Consider the following 12,881-nt stretch of genomic DNA (forward strand, 5'->3'; position numbering starts at 1 on the left):
TCTATTTTATTTCGGAGTCACGTGAGTGACTACGTGAAGACCCCGTCCAGTACGCATGCGTGTCCATGTCGTCTATCGCATTGCATGACGACTGGCAGGGTGAACGTTATTCTCCTGCCAGCAACAGACCTGAGGTAAGTTTTTAAAATACTTTCAGGTTTTAAAATCTTCTTGCAGGAACCTCTAATTAGAGGTCCTGCTAAAAGTCCGGGGCTAAGTCGGGACGGAGGGGAAACACCAGTCTCGGTCTTCAGGGAACCCCGGTCACGGGGAATCCCGCCCACGGACCTAGGCGCTCGGATCCGCGGAATGCGGTGTAGCACATTAAAATTCAGTTTTATGGGATTATAACATTAAGTTACTATTCCATTACTGTGCCTTAAGTACCTCCTAATCATTTGACTGATGAGTACATAAACCACTCTGTCCGGTCACCCTCTGATATCCAGAGAATGAAGGTATCATCAGCTTAAAACCTCCCAGGTTTAGGGACGCAGAGATATGGGTTGTTAACATTGTACTACGTCACTTCACCGATGGGCACCAGCAACATCCCTGCCCATGGTCATACTCACGTACTAGTGATTACGCCATGGCACTGAGTACAGCGCTATGGGTCCAGTCATTGCAACACTGGATAGGATGATCATATCTGCGGGCTATAATAACATGTTTTGTTTATGATTAATCAAGCAGATTAGACAGGGACACAAGACCAAACTAGAGTTGCATATCCCATGGACCTTGGGTTGCGTGTGATCACGCATTTACACCAGTATGTCAAGGTTCCTAAGAGCCTTATAGACTGACAGCAATATTATTAGTTACATAAAATCTTTTTGAAGGAATCACTACGAACCTTCTCCAGATGGTTATATGGGTCTGGCATATACAGGAGTGTACATTGACATTGAGTCTCACTCCACCAGGACCGCTATACCTCAGCAGCAGGGATGGACCACATCCTAGCGGTTGCAGGATGGTCAATCTATTGATCTGTCCAAATATTCAGAATAAACCTATTGCCAGATCAGGGGTATTTGCCAACTCTATGTTAGGTATGGTTCATACTTCCTCCAGGTTGAGGGAGGTTTCTATTACCACTATTATTCATTAATAGCATCAACATGTCTATATCTATGTCATGTCTGAATGCATTCTTAATGTTCACTCATCATTGGCCTACTGATGCAGTGTATGACGCCTGGACTCGGTTCCACGGCATGAAATCACAGAGCTTTAAATCACGTAATCACAGAGCTTTAAATCACGTAATCACGTAGTCACTCACATGACTCCGAAGTAAAATAGTAAGATTAAATGAGAACTTACCAGTTTGAAGTTTGATCTTTATTTTATGAGGAGTAACTTTGAGGGATTACGTGCCCTCCGCTCCCAGCCCTCTATCATAAAGTTCAACTGGTATTATGGTTCTCTTATCTTACTATGTTCAGTTCAACAACTGCTTTCTGTGATTTCACACCGCTGCTTTGAAGATTGACACGCATGCGTACTGGACGGGGTCTTCACGTAATCCCTCAACGTTACTCCTCATAAAATAAAGATCAAACTTCAAACTGGTAAGTTCTCGTTTAATCTTACTATTAATGTTCAGTTTTGTTTGAGTCGAGTTTAATAGCCTGATGGCTGTGAGGAAGGAGCTATTTCTGAACCTGGACGTTGCAGTCTTCAGGCTCCTGTACCTTCTACCTGAAGGTAGCGGGGAGGTCATAAGAGTTGTGGATTGGGGAATCCTCTGCATTGCACCCGCCTAAGCAGAATCCAAACCTTGATGTGGAGATTCATGAGCTTAGAAGGATGAGGGGTAGGACCTCATTGAAAGGCATGGATAGAGAGGACGTGCAGAGGATGTTTCCACTAGTGGGAGAGTCTAGGACCAGAGAGCACAGCCTCAGAATAATCCCCCTTATTGTGGGGAGTGGATTAAATAATCTTATTGAGGGACTTGTCCAAATCTTCCTACTGGAGTTACTCCAGCTTTTTGTGTTTACTGTTAAACCTCTAACCTCACCCCGTAAAAGGGGATGAGGAGGAGTTTCTTTAGTCAGAGGGTGGATTGTTCGCTCGTGTGTCAGGTAGCGCGTAGCTCGCTGTTGGCTTCTGTCGTCATCCAACATGTTGACAGAATTGGTCGCCCGATGCGGCACAGAGTGCATCGTGTCGTCGTTTCCGGGGATTGCCACGAGGAGGCTTCTGTCATGATCCCCAGAGGGTGGTGAATCTGTGGAATTCATTGCCACAGAGGGTTATGGAGGCCAAGTCAATGGATATTTTTAAAGTGAAGATTGAGGGATTCTTGATTAGTCCGGGGGTCAGGGGAGACGGCAGGAGAATGGGATTGAGAGGAAAATATATTATCAGCCATGATTGAATGGGGGAGTAGACTTGATGGGCCAAATGGGCAAATTCTGCTCCTATCACCGTACAAACTTATGACCGAAAGACGGCCAATGTGGGGTTGCAATGCAGGAAGGCACAGCTTTGGATAAGCTGCAACAAGTTATTGGAACAGCTTGCCTGTTTATCTTGTGGCTTACTTGCATGAATTTGATACAGGGAACTTTGGCCACTTTGAAGGTATGCATTAATCTGCATCTGTCCCAACAATACAGGCACTATAGGTCTGCGGGATAAGCAAACTGGTCTGAAAATAGTGACCTAGAATAGCACTGCATGCAACTTATACAGCTCCATTGCCACTTAACCAGCTATCAAATACCAATGAGGTGTGCTCATGAACTTAAATCAATAGTATGACCTCTGTATCACCAATGGTGTTTTCTTTGTGTAGGAAAGAACTGCAGATGTTAGTTTAGTTTAGTTGTCACGTGTACCGAGGTACAATAAAAAGCTTTAGTTGCGTGCTAACCAGTCAGCGGGAAGAAAATATATGATTACAATCGGGCCACCCACAGTGTACAGATGCTTGATAAAGCAAATAATGTTTAGTGCAAGAAAAAGTCCAGTAAAGTTCACACAAAGGTAGTCCAAGTGTCTCCAAGGAGGTAGATCGTAGCTCAGGACAGCTCCCTAGTTGTTTTTTTTTTGTTGTTGTTTTTTTTTCTCTTTTTTTTTTTTTCAAAAATATTTATTCAAATATTAAAATAGTATTGACAATACAATAAAACAAAACACCACCATAATACAAGACGAACAAATATGCTAAGCAACTGCTAAACAATTATATTGCAATCCTTGTCAAGGATACATTCAACCCCCCTCGGTGCCCAGCGGTCCCGGAACTCCCTCAGGGTGCCCGTAGACAGGGCGTATTCCCTTTCCATCCTCACCCGGGCACGGACGTATCCCCGGAAAAGGGGCAGGCAAGCTCCCTAGTTGTTGGTAGGATGGTTCAGTTCCTCAGGAGAGGCTAGAAGAGGGAGTGGCCGGGTTACGATGTCCTTGATTATGCTGCCTGCCTTGTCGAGGCAACGCGAGGTGTAGATGGGGTGAATGGAAGGGAGGCTGGTTTGTTTGATGACCTGGGCTGCGTCCACAATTCTCTGCAATTTCTTGCGGTCTTGGATGAAGCTGTTCCCAAACCAAGCTGTGATGCATCTCGGGAAAGGGCTTTCTACGGCGCATCTGTTGAAGTTGGCGAGAGTTGTTGGGGATATGCCGATCTTCCTAAGCCCTATGGCAGATGGACATAAAATGCTGGAATAACTCAGCGGGTCAGGCAGATTCTGTGGAGAAAAGGAATCGGTGGCGTTTCGGGACGGAAGCCTGAAGAAGGGTTCCGACTCGACACATCGTCTATTCCTTTTCCCCAGAGATGCTGCCTGACCCGCTGAGTTACTCCAGCATTTTGTGTCTATCTTCAGTGTTTTCATTATTGGTTATTTGGGATAACGGTATTGTTGGCAGAGTCAACATTTATTGCCTATCTGGAATTGTTTTTAATAAATTAGGTAGTTATCCATCTTAGTTTTAGTTTAGTTTAGAGATACAGCGCAGAAACATGCCTTTCAGCCCACCGATCCGCGCCAACCAGCGATCAGCCCGCGCACTAGCACTGTCCTACATACCAGGGACAATTAACACTCTTTACCAAAGCCAATTAACCTATACACCTATACGTCTTTGGAGTGTGGCAGGAAATCGGAGCACGTGGTCACAGGGAGAACTTGGGTGGACCAAAGGGCCTGTTTCCGCACTATATCTTTAAAGTAACTTAAACTAGTGGAGGTCTTCCTGCATGAGGTGCTTTACTTTTTAGGAAGTTATAAATGGAATTGAACACTCCATACAATCATCAATGAACGCTCCTACATCTGATTTAATACTGAAGAGAAAATAATTGATGAAACGGCAGAATATGGTTGGGCCGAGGGCTCTGCCCTGAGGAACTACAGCAGCAATATCCTGGGATTAGGATGATCGAGATCCAACAGTTACAACCAACAGTTTAGGAAGGAACTGCAGATTCTGGTTTATAACGAAGATAGACACAAAATGTTGGAGTATCTCAGTGTGTCAGGCAGCATCTCTAGAAAAAAAGTTCAGGTCTGAAGAACGGTTCCAACCTGAAACGTCACCTATTCTTTTTCTCCAGAGATGCTGCCTGAGCCGCTGAGTTACTCCAGCATTTTGTGTCACGCCACAACCATATGAAAGGGTTTCCCCGTAATGTCCATTTACTTTAGTTTTGCCAGGTCTTCTTGATGCCTACACCTGGTCAAATGCTATTTTGTTGTTGTAGACATGTGGACAGGCAATCTCACCTCATCTCTGGATTAAAATCCTGAGCTGTGTAGGAAGCAACTGCAGATGCTGGTTTACACCAAAGATAGGCACAAAATGCTGGCGTAACTCAGCGGGACAGGCAGCATCTCTGGAGAGAAGGAAGACGTTTTGGGTCGAGACCCTTCTTCAGACGTAGCTGTGTGTTTGAGCTAAGGCTGTGGTGATGTCTGGAGACAAATGGCCTGAGAGAAGCCCAAACTGGGCATTACTGAGTAGGCTATTGTTGAAGAAGGGAATGTTTATTTGAGATGACCCCTTCCATTATCTGTTGAACTGGCTCTTCCACTTATAGCTAGATGTAATGAGTTTACAGAGCTTTGGTCTGTTAGTTCTGAATTGTTTAGCTTTATCAATCGAATGTTGCTTTTGAAATTTAGTGTGCATGTCACCCTCTGTTGGAGCTGCTACAGTTTGGTGACTTGTATTCAGGTATTCCATGCTGCTCCTGGCATACCCTTTTGAGGTCTTCATTGAAGTAACAATGATTGCAGATGTAATGAGGGATATGCTGCGTGACGAGGTTATAGATCGGGATGGTGTGCATTTCTCCTGCTGTTGACAATCAAAGTTCTCATGTCCAGTATTTGATGGCAGAAGGCACAAAGTGCTGGAATAGCTCAGTGGGTCAGGCAGAATCTCTGGAGAACATGCATGGGTGATGATCGGGTCGGGACCCTTCTTCAGACTGGTTTTGATGACATATCTGCTTTGTATTATCTAACAACTGCCCGTAATACTATCTATGACCTTGGAGAGATCATTTGTCTACTAATAATGTGTGCATCTGAGCAAAAAAATAAAATGTATTCCCTCTTTTTAAACCTCATTAATATAAGTAGGAAATAAAACCGATTTTTAAATAAAACAATGTAATATATCATCCTTTGAAATGTAATCCTGTGACATTGTTTTGTAAACTAAGATAGTAGAATCTTCAGTTGACAAGTGTTTTTCGTAAATTAGTTTTGTGTGTCAGATTATGCAAGTATTCTTTAAAAAATATGGTTTCAAGATCAGTTTATAGTCACATGTACCCATTAAGGTACAGTGAAATTTAAGTTACCATACAGCCATACTAAGTGAAAAGCAACAAGACACACAACCACATAAAATAAAAGTTAACATAAACATCCATCACATTGGATTCCACATTCCTCACTGTGATGGAAGGCAATAAAGTCCCATCTTCTTCCTCTTGTTCTGCCGCGGTCGGGGCAGTCAAATCATCCGCAGCCGGTGCGATCAAAGCCCCAGTCGGGGTGATCGAAACTCCCACATCAAGGTGGTTGAAACTCTCTGCGGGGCGTGGAGTTCCCGAGTCGGCCTCTTCTTACCAGATCTTCGCGATGTTAAAGTCCACAGGCCCCGCGGTTTGAACTTCGATCCCCGGCAAGGGGTACGCAAGCTCCACAATGTTAAAGTTCTGCAGACTCATGCGGCTTGGAGTGCCGGGTCGGTCTCCGGGAAAGGCCGCCAATTTCACGATGTCAGGCCGCAGTGGGGACGGAGATACGATATGGAAAAAAATTTGCTTCTCTATCGAGGTAAGTGATTGAAAAAGAAAAGTTTCCCTCCCCCAACATGAAAAAACCAAGGATCACGAAAACATACTTTTAACACGTACTTAAAATAACAAAAACAGAAGAAAGGACAGGCAGACTGTTGGCGAGACCTGTACAATTGCAACATAAATCACATTTTATTTTGGTTTCTCGTAGATCATCTGTTGGCAGTGCATTGCCGCGGAGGCGTTGCTGTGCGTATGTTACTGTTGGAATGATATGTGTTTTCATTGGAGTTGGTTTAACTGTAAGTAGAACTTAATCCTGTGAAGTTTACTGTGTTTTATGTTGCTCCTGTTTTGCTCGATGGTCTGTAAGTGAATTCTCAATTATGACTACAGACCCACCACCGATTTTCCAGCAACTGGTGGTCCTTTAATCGGCCAAAATTACAAGAGCGCACTTGAAATCCCCCCTCCCCCCCAAAGATGTCATGTGATAGGAGTTGAATTAAGGCATTCGGCCCATCAAGTCTACTCCGCCATTCAATCATGGCTGATCTATCTCTCCTAACCCCATTCTCCTGCCTTCTCCCCATAACCTCTTGACACCTCTACTAACCAAGAGTTCCCTTGAAAATGTGACGCCTAGGCTGGGTGAGGTGGCCGATCTCGGCCCCATCGGGACATCTGCGCCGATCGGAATTAGCCCCCTGCGGCCAGGGCATTGGACCTCCGGCCCAGGTGGAGCCGGCAGATCTGTTACCATAACCAACTTCCGCGGCCGTCCTTGTTGCCCCCCCCAAGGTTGTGACCTCTGTTGGTCCAGCAAAATGAATAATATAGCAAGGCTCTGGAACCAAGGGTGCCAGAAAATCAGTGGTGGACCTGTATTTCTGTTTGAAAGCATTCTTAATTTCATAATGACTGCAGAAAATATGTATCATATAAACAGGATGAAATAATTTTAGATAGCAAACATATACGCAGTTCCAAATAGATATCCCTTGTGCGTTTATAATTCTAAAACAAATAAGGACCAAGAAAATGAATATCTTGACCAATACTAAGCTCCGTTATATATGGTTTTATTTCTTTTAAAAGATTAACTAAAACAAGGAATTGTAACCGTGATAACAGAGTTATAGATGTGCAAACTGCTATATATATATATATATATATATATATATATATATATATATATATATATATATATATATATATATATAACAAGTGTACCTGGTTCTTAAACATTCCTATTTTCTCAAAACAAGAGTTTGTTTAATTTTGCTAACATTAGTATGCAGTGGTATATTTTAATGCATGTTGACCATCTAACCCAATTGTTTGTTTAGCAATATTACCCAATATGGGCAATATAATGTTAATTATGTTACCCATTAGAATCAGCACACCTGACTGTAACTAGAGAAGTTTAATTATTTTTTATATTACTGCCTCAGTGATTATGGACCATGATATTTGCAGACAGATGGTTTGGTGCTTATCAGAGGGTGAAAATATTTAAGACCTGATGGAAGGTCAGAAACCTTGGTATATGTAATGGCAGCTATGGGTAGAAATTGTAACCGAGATGGTGACAATGGCCCACCGAATCCGCGCCGACCAGCGATCCACACAAACTTACACTATTGTACACACACTAGGGACAATTTACAATTATGCCAAGCTAATTAACCAACAAGCCTGTACATCTTTGGCGTATGTGAGAAAACTGGAGCTCCCGGAGATAGCCCATGCAGGTCACGGGGAGAACGTACAAACTCTGTACAGACAGCACCCGTAGTCAGGATCGAACTGGGGTCTCTGGCCCTGTAAGGCAGCAACTCTACTGTGCACTTAGAGTGCAAAAGATACATTTGGAAAGGTTCAGCCTCAAAGGTAATTTGAGGATGGAAAAGTATTTATCAATTTATTCTTGTGAGTACATTTCTGGATTTGATAGGTTATGTTGCAGCGGCACGATTCGAATTGAGAAGTCATTTTCTGAACTTAATGTTTAGGTTTTACTTTAGTTTAGTTTAGAAATACAGTGCGGAAACAGGCCCTTTGGCCCACCGGGTCTGCACCGACCAGCAATCCCCGCACATTAACTCTATCCCATACACACTAGGGACAATTTTTACGTTTTACCAAGCCAATGAACCTACATACCTGTGCGTCTATGGAGTGTGGGAGAAAACTGAAGATCCCGAAGAAAACCCACGCGGTCACGGGGAGAATGTACAAACTCTGTACAGACAGCACCCATAGTCAGGATCGAATCTGGGTCTCCGGCGCTGCATTCGCTGTAAGGCAGCAACTGTACCGCTGCGCCACCATGCCGCCCCATGCGTACTGATGGTACAGTGAACATAGAACAGTGCAGCACAGGAACGGGCCCTTTGGCTCACAATGTTTGTGCCGAGCATGATGCCAAGTTAAACTGATCTCATCTTCCTTCACATGATCCATATCCCTCTATTCCCTGCATTTCCATGTGCTTATCCAAAAGCCTCTTGAACAGCACTGCCGTATCTGCCTCCACCACCACCACCCCTAGCAATGCATTCTAGGCCCCCATGTGCCAAAAACGACTTGATCTGCACATCTCCATTAAAATGTTCCCCTCTCACCTTTAGCTATGCCCTCTAGTGTTTGACACTTCTACCTGGGGGGGGGGGGGGGGGGGGGGGGAGGTTCTGACTGTCTACCCTATCTATTGCCTCGCATGATTTTATAGACTTCTATCGAGTCTCCTCTCAGCCTCCAATGTGCCAGAGAAAACAATTCAAGTCTATCCAACCTCTCCCTGTAGCTGGAACCTTTTAATCCAGCCAGCATTCTGGTAAACTTCCTCTGCACCCTATCCAAAGTTTCCATATCTTTCCTGCAATGGGGTGCACAGAACTGCATGCAATATTCCGAATGCGGCCTAACCAAAGTCCGATAGAACTGCATCATGATTACGTGTGAAATGCTTTGTTTTGTATGTTATCCAAACAGATCTGATGTACCATGTGAACGACACTCAAGTCAAACTCAAATATAATAGATAGAGCAACGAGGAAGATACAGAGTGCAGAATTTTGTTCTCAGCATTCAAGCACATCAGTCCTGGAGAACCAGCTATCCAAGAAAGTTCATTTCTACATAAGATAAATTGCAGCACACTTGATGTTTGATTTGCTTAGTTCGATGGTGCACAAAATGTAGAATGTTTCCATCTGGCCTGCTTCAGTGATTATTGGGCAAGATCTGCTCGCCATTCCCCTGCCCACACTTGTCATTGGAACTTGATCCTGGAAGCAAGCACTAGGGTAGCACAGTGGCACAGCAGTAGAGACTCTGGTTCGATCCTGACTACGGGTGTTGTCTTTACGGGGTTTGGACGCTCTCCCTGTGACCGTGTGGGGTTTCTCTGGGTGATTTGGTTTCCTCTCACACTCCAAAGGCGTACTGTCGGTTAATTGGCTTTCGTAAATTGTCCCTAATGTGTGGGATGGTGCTAGTACACGGGGTGGACTTGTTGGCTGAAGGGCCTGTTTCCACGCTGTATCTCTAATGTAAAAAAGTAAAGATTGGCAAAACTTTTGGAGTGCAGGACCTCCTTCATCTAGTTAAGCCAACCTGTCAAAAGATCTAGAATGTTTGTAAATGTCTGACATTTTTTTAAACATTGGAAAATACTCTGAATTAAAAAATAAAATTCAAATGAATAACTACTTTCAGCTAATACTTGCCTTTCTCACTGAGCTGCTACTGTCTTTTGAAATGAATACATTCATTGATCATGTGGCCGATCTAAACTGGCAGTTTCCTTCAACTGATTTCCCACTGAAACTGCAGTGAAATTGCAGTCACACTCCACTGCAGTAGTGTGTGAGGAATGCAGGAAAGGAACACATTCAGAATGAGGTCGTGCGAACATCTGAAGACCTTTGCACCATCCACCTTGTGTGTGATTCAGATTGTCAATCCAACAATTTCCCCAAATAATAGTTGGTTTAGTTTACACACATAACCCTGATTTCATCCAAACTTTGGGAACTAATTCCTTCACATTTACCCAGATTTGTCGTAAGGTTTATGGAATATGTTTGAAAAATTATCCTTTCTATTGATTAAAACAAACTTGGAACATGTTCGAAGTAAGAAGGCTCTTGACACAAATAATCGTCAATTCATTCCCTGCACAAATGTTGCCTGACCCACTGAGTTTCTCCAGCACTTTTTTTTTGCACATGTACTAAGTAATATATATCTAGATTTTTATCAACTCTATCAAACTCATATTACAAAAAAAAAGGCAAATCATTTGCACAGATTTGGGTTTTGTGCCCATCTAATTTCAAATGCACATATCACAGAATCAATTTTTATTATTGCAGGGATATAGTATAATGACAAGCCACTGGCAGTGAAGAATAATGAGAAAATAAATATTAAAAGAAAAAAACTATTAAATCATTTAAATGAATTAAAGACAACAGTTTGAAGGGGTTAGACACAAAATGCTGGAGTAAATCAGCGGGTCCAGGCAGCATCACTGGAGAGAAGGAATGGGTGATATTTCGGGTCGAGACCCTTCTTCGGTCTGAAGAAGGGTCTTGACCCAAAAAGTCACCCATTCCTTTGGTCATTTGTGTCTACCCCCTTAAAACTGTTGTCTTTAATTCATTTAAATGATTTAATAGTGGGGTTTTTTTGTTACTTGATTATACTTTGGGTACATACTTCAGTCTTTTTCGACCTATAATTTTAACTGTTAATGTTAATGCATTTCATACTCTTGAGTTTTGTTACCTCCAAGTCCACTCTTTCCCAAGGAAGTCCAAGCCTCTTTTTCTATTCTCATAAACATTCCTGATGTGCAAAATTATCATTGCTAATCTGATCTGTTTCAAGCACAATTATCTTTTTCCTATACCCCAAATCAGACATATAACTGCTAAAGTAGAGGTGATTTGAACAATGCCTTCTATCGTAATGTCACATCCTTTTTGTACCATTCCACAACCAAAGAAATGTTTTTCCTTTTTAATTTCATAATAAGTAGCAAACTACTCTACTGACAGCTTAATTTCTCTTTTTTAAATTTCTCATCACATTGTGTATACTCAAAAGGCACACAACCATCTGGTGGGTAGGTACCCTGACCTGGAGAATCAGTAATTAATATTTGATACTCAGGGTTAGTAGGCCAATGCTTTTTTTCTTTTCTGTGTTTGCTATTTTGCATTTACTGTGAGGCTGATATTGCTTTGAGGAAATGCCAAGTGGTCTGCAGAAAGCCCTCGGCATTCCAAAAAAAGCATCTGACCAGTTTCCACACGGTAAAGAGCAAGGAATAAAATGGAATGCTAAAAAATGGTAGTAGTATGATTGCATGTGAAGTGTCTTAGGAATTATCATGGAAGAAGTTAATGCCTTTTGAAAAAAAAGAACCAGAATGTTAAAAATGTGCTCCTTCATTGATATTTATATTATGATTGACTCCTTTTATTTTTCTCAGTTGATCAGAAGTGTTCGTAGAAATATATTTAATTAATTTCCAGGTGCTATGAATAGCTTTCTGTGTTGTGTGATAGAACTGCATCATGATTACTAATAGCTTTCTATTAGTTTACCCAGTTTATGAACTAATTTGTGACTGCTGACTAATAAATTAACTTTTTATGGATTATTTAAATCTGTTATGATTAGCTTTCCACCAGATGATGGGGAATGATAGCTCATAATAGAGTAAGTACTTGTCTTAACATAGGTTTTATTAACTTAACTGTTATGTTTTTCTTGCAGGTTGGGACCCAAGAATTTGCGAGACGTTACCCAGCAACATATGTTTCCTGGGTTTTTGCCTATCTCATAGGCCTAATCTGCCTAATCCGAGCTTGTTATTGGGGAGCAATAAAAGTTAGCTATCCCGAGCACACCTTTGCATAGACTGATCAGTTATCCAGCACAGAACATCCGATGATCTACAAATCTTTCAGAATAAAAGACATTCTCATGTTAATACAAATCAACTTTATAGACTGGTTAGGTCCAAGGAGGATAATGATGTCAGAATGTGCATATTGCACAATGGTTTCAGCAAGCGTACATGTTTTTGTTGCTGATAAATTGCCATATGCTTAAGACAAATGTTGCATATATGTTACTTGGAATGTATCCCAGTTTTGTTTTGGTTAAACTGTGTCATACAATCTCTACAGTATGCTTTTTCTGGCAGCCAAAACGAAGGAATGTGATGCAACAAATTGCAAGCTTCACACATGCACCATTGAAATTTCTCTGTCCAGGCCTGATGTTTTCAAATTACTCCTGTGAAATTAAACAAAAAATGCATAATAGTTGAGCAATAAAACCAAGTTCTGTATGTTATATTTTCAATACTTTAATATTTTTAGGTAATTGCTTTGTAAAAATACAGCATTTGAAATACCTGCATTGAGATCTTCAGAGTATTATGGTGGCAATAGTAAATGACAATAGACGATAGGTGCAGGAGTAGGGCAATCGGCCCTTCGAGCAAGCACCGCCATTCACTGTGATCATGGCTGATCATCCACAATCAGTACCCCGTTCCTGCCTTTTCGTCATATCCCTT

The 12,881-nt window shown here is 42.0% G+C and overlaps 1 protein-coding gene across 1 annotated transcript in view; it reads left to right on the top strand.

Moving 5' to 3' along the window:
* Positions 1-12,655, top strand: part of pip4p2 (phosphatidylinositol-4,5-bisphosphate 4-phosphatase 2) — a 61,883-nt gene extending 49,228 nt beyond the window's left edge. The window contains exons 6-7 of the mRNA XM_033020154.1: positions 6,486-6,576; positions 12,071-12,655. Of these exons, the coding sequence (XP_032876045.1) occupies positions 6,486-6,576; positions 12,071-12,214 (235 nt within the window). The 3' untranslated portion in view covers positions 12,215-12,655. The remainder of the gene's footprint in view (positions 1-6,485; positions 6,577-12,070) is intronic.
* The last annotated feature ends 226 nt before the right edge of the window (positions 12,656-12,881 follow it).

This window comes from Amblyraja radiata, chromosome 4 (genome assembly GCF_010909765.2).
Source record: "Amblyraja radiata isolate CabotCenter1 chromosome 4, sAmbRad1.1.pri, whole genome shotgun sequence".
Taxonomy (NCBI): Eukaryota; Metazoa; Chordata; class Chondrichthyes; order Rajiformes; family Rajidae; genus Amblyraja; species Amblyraja radiata.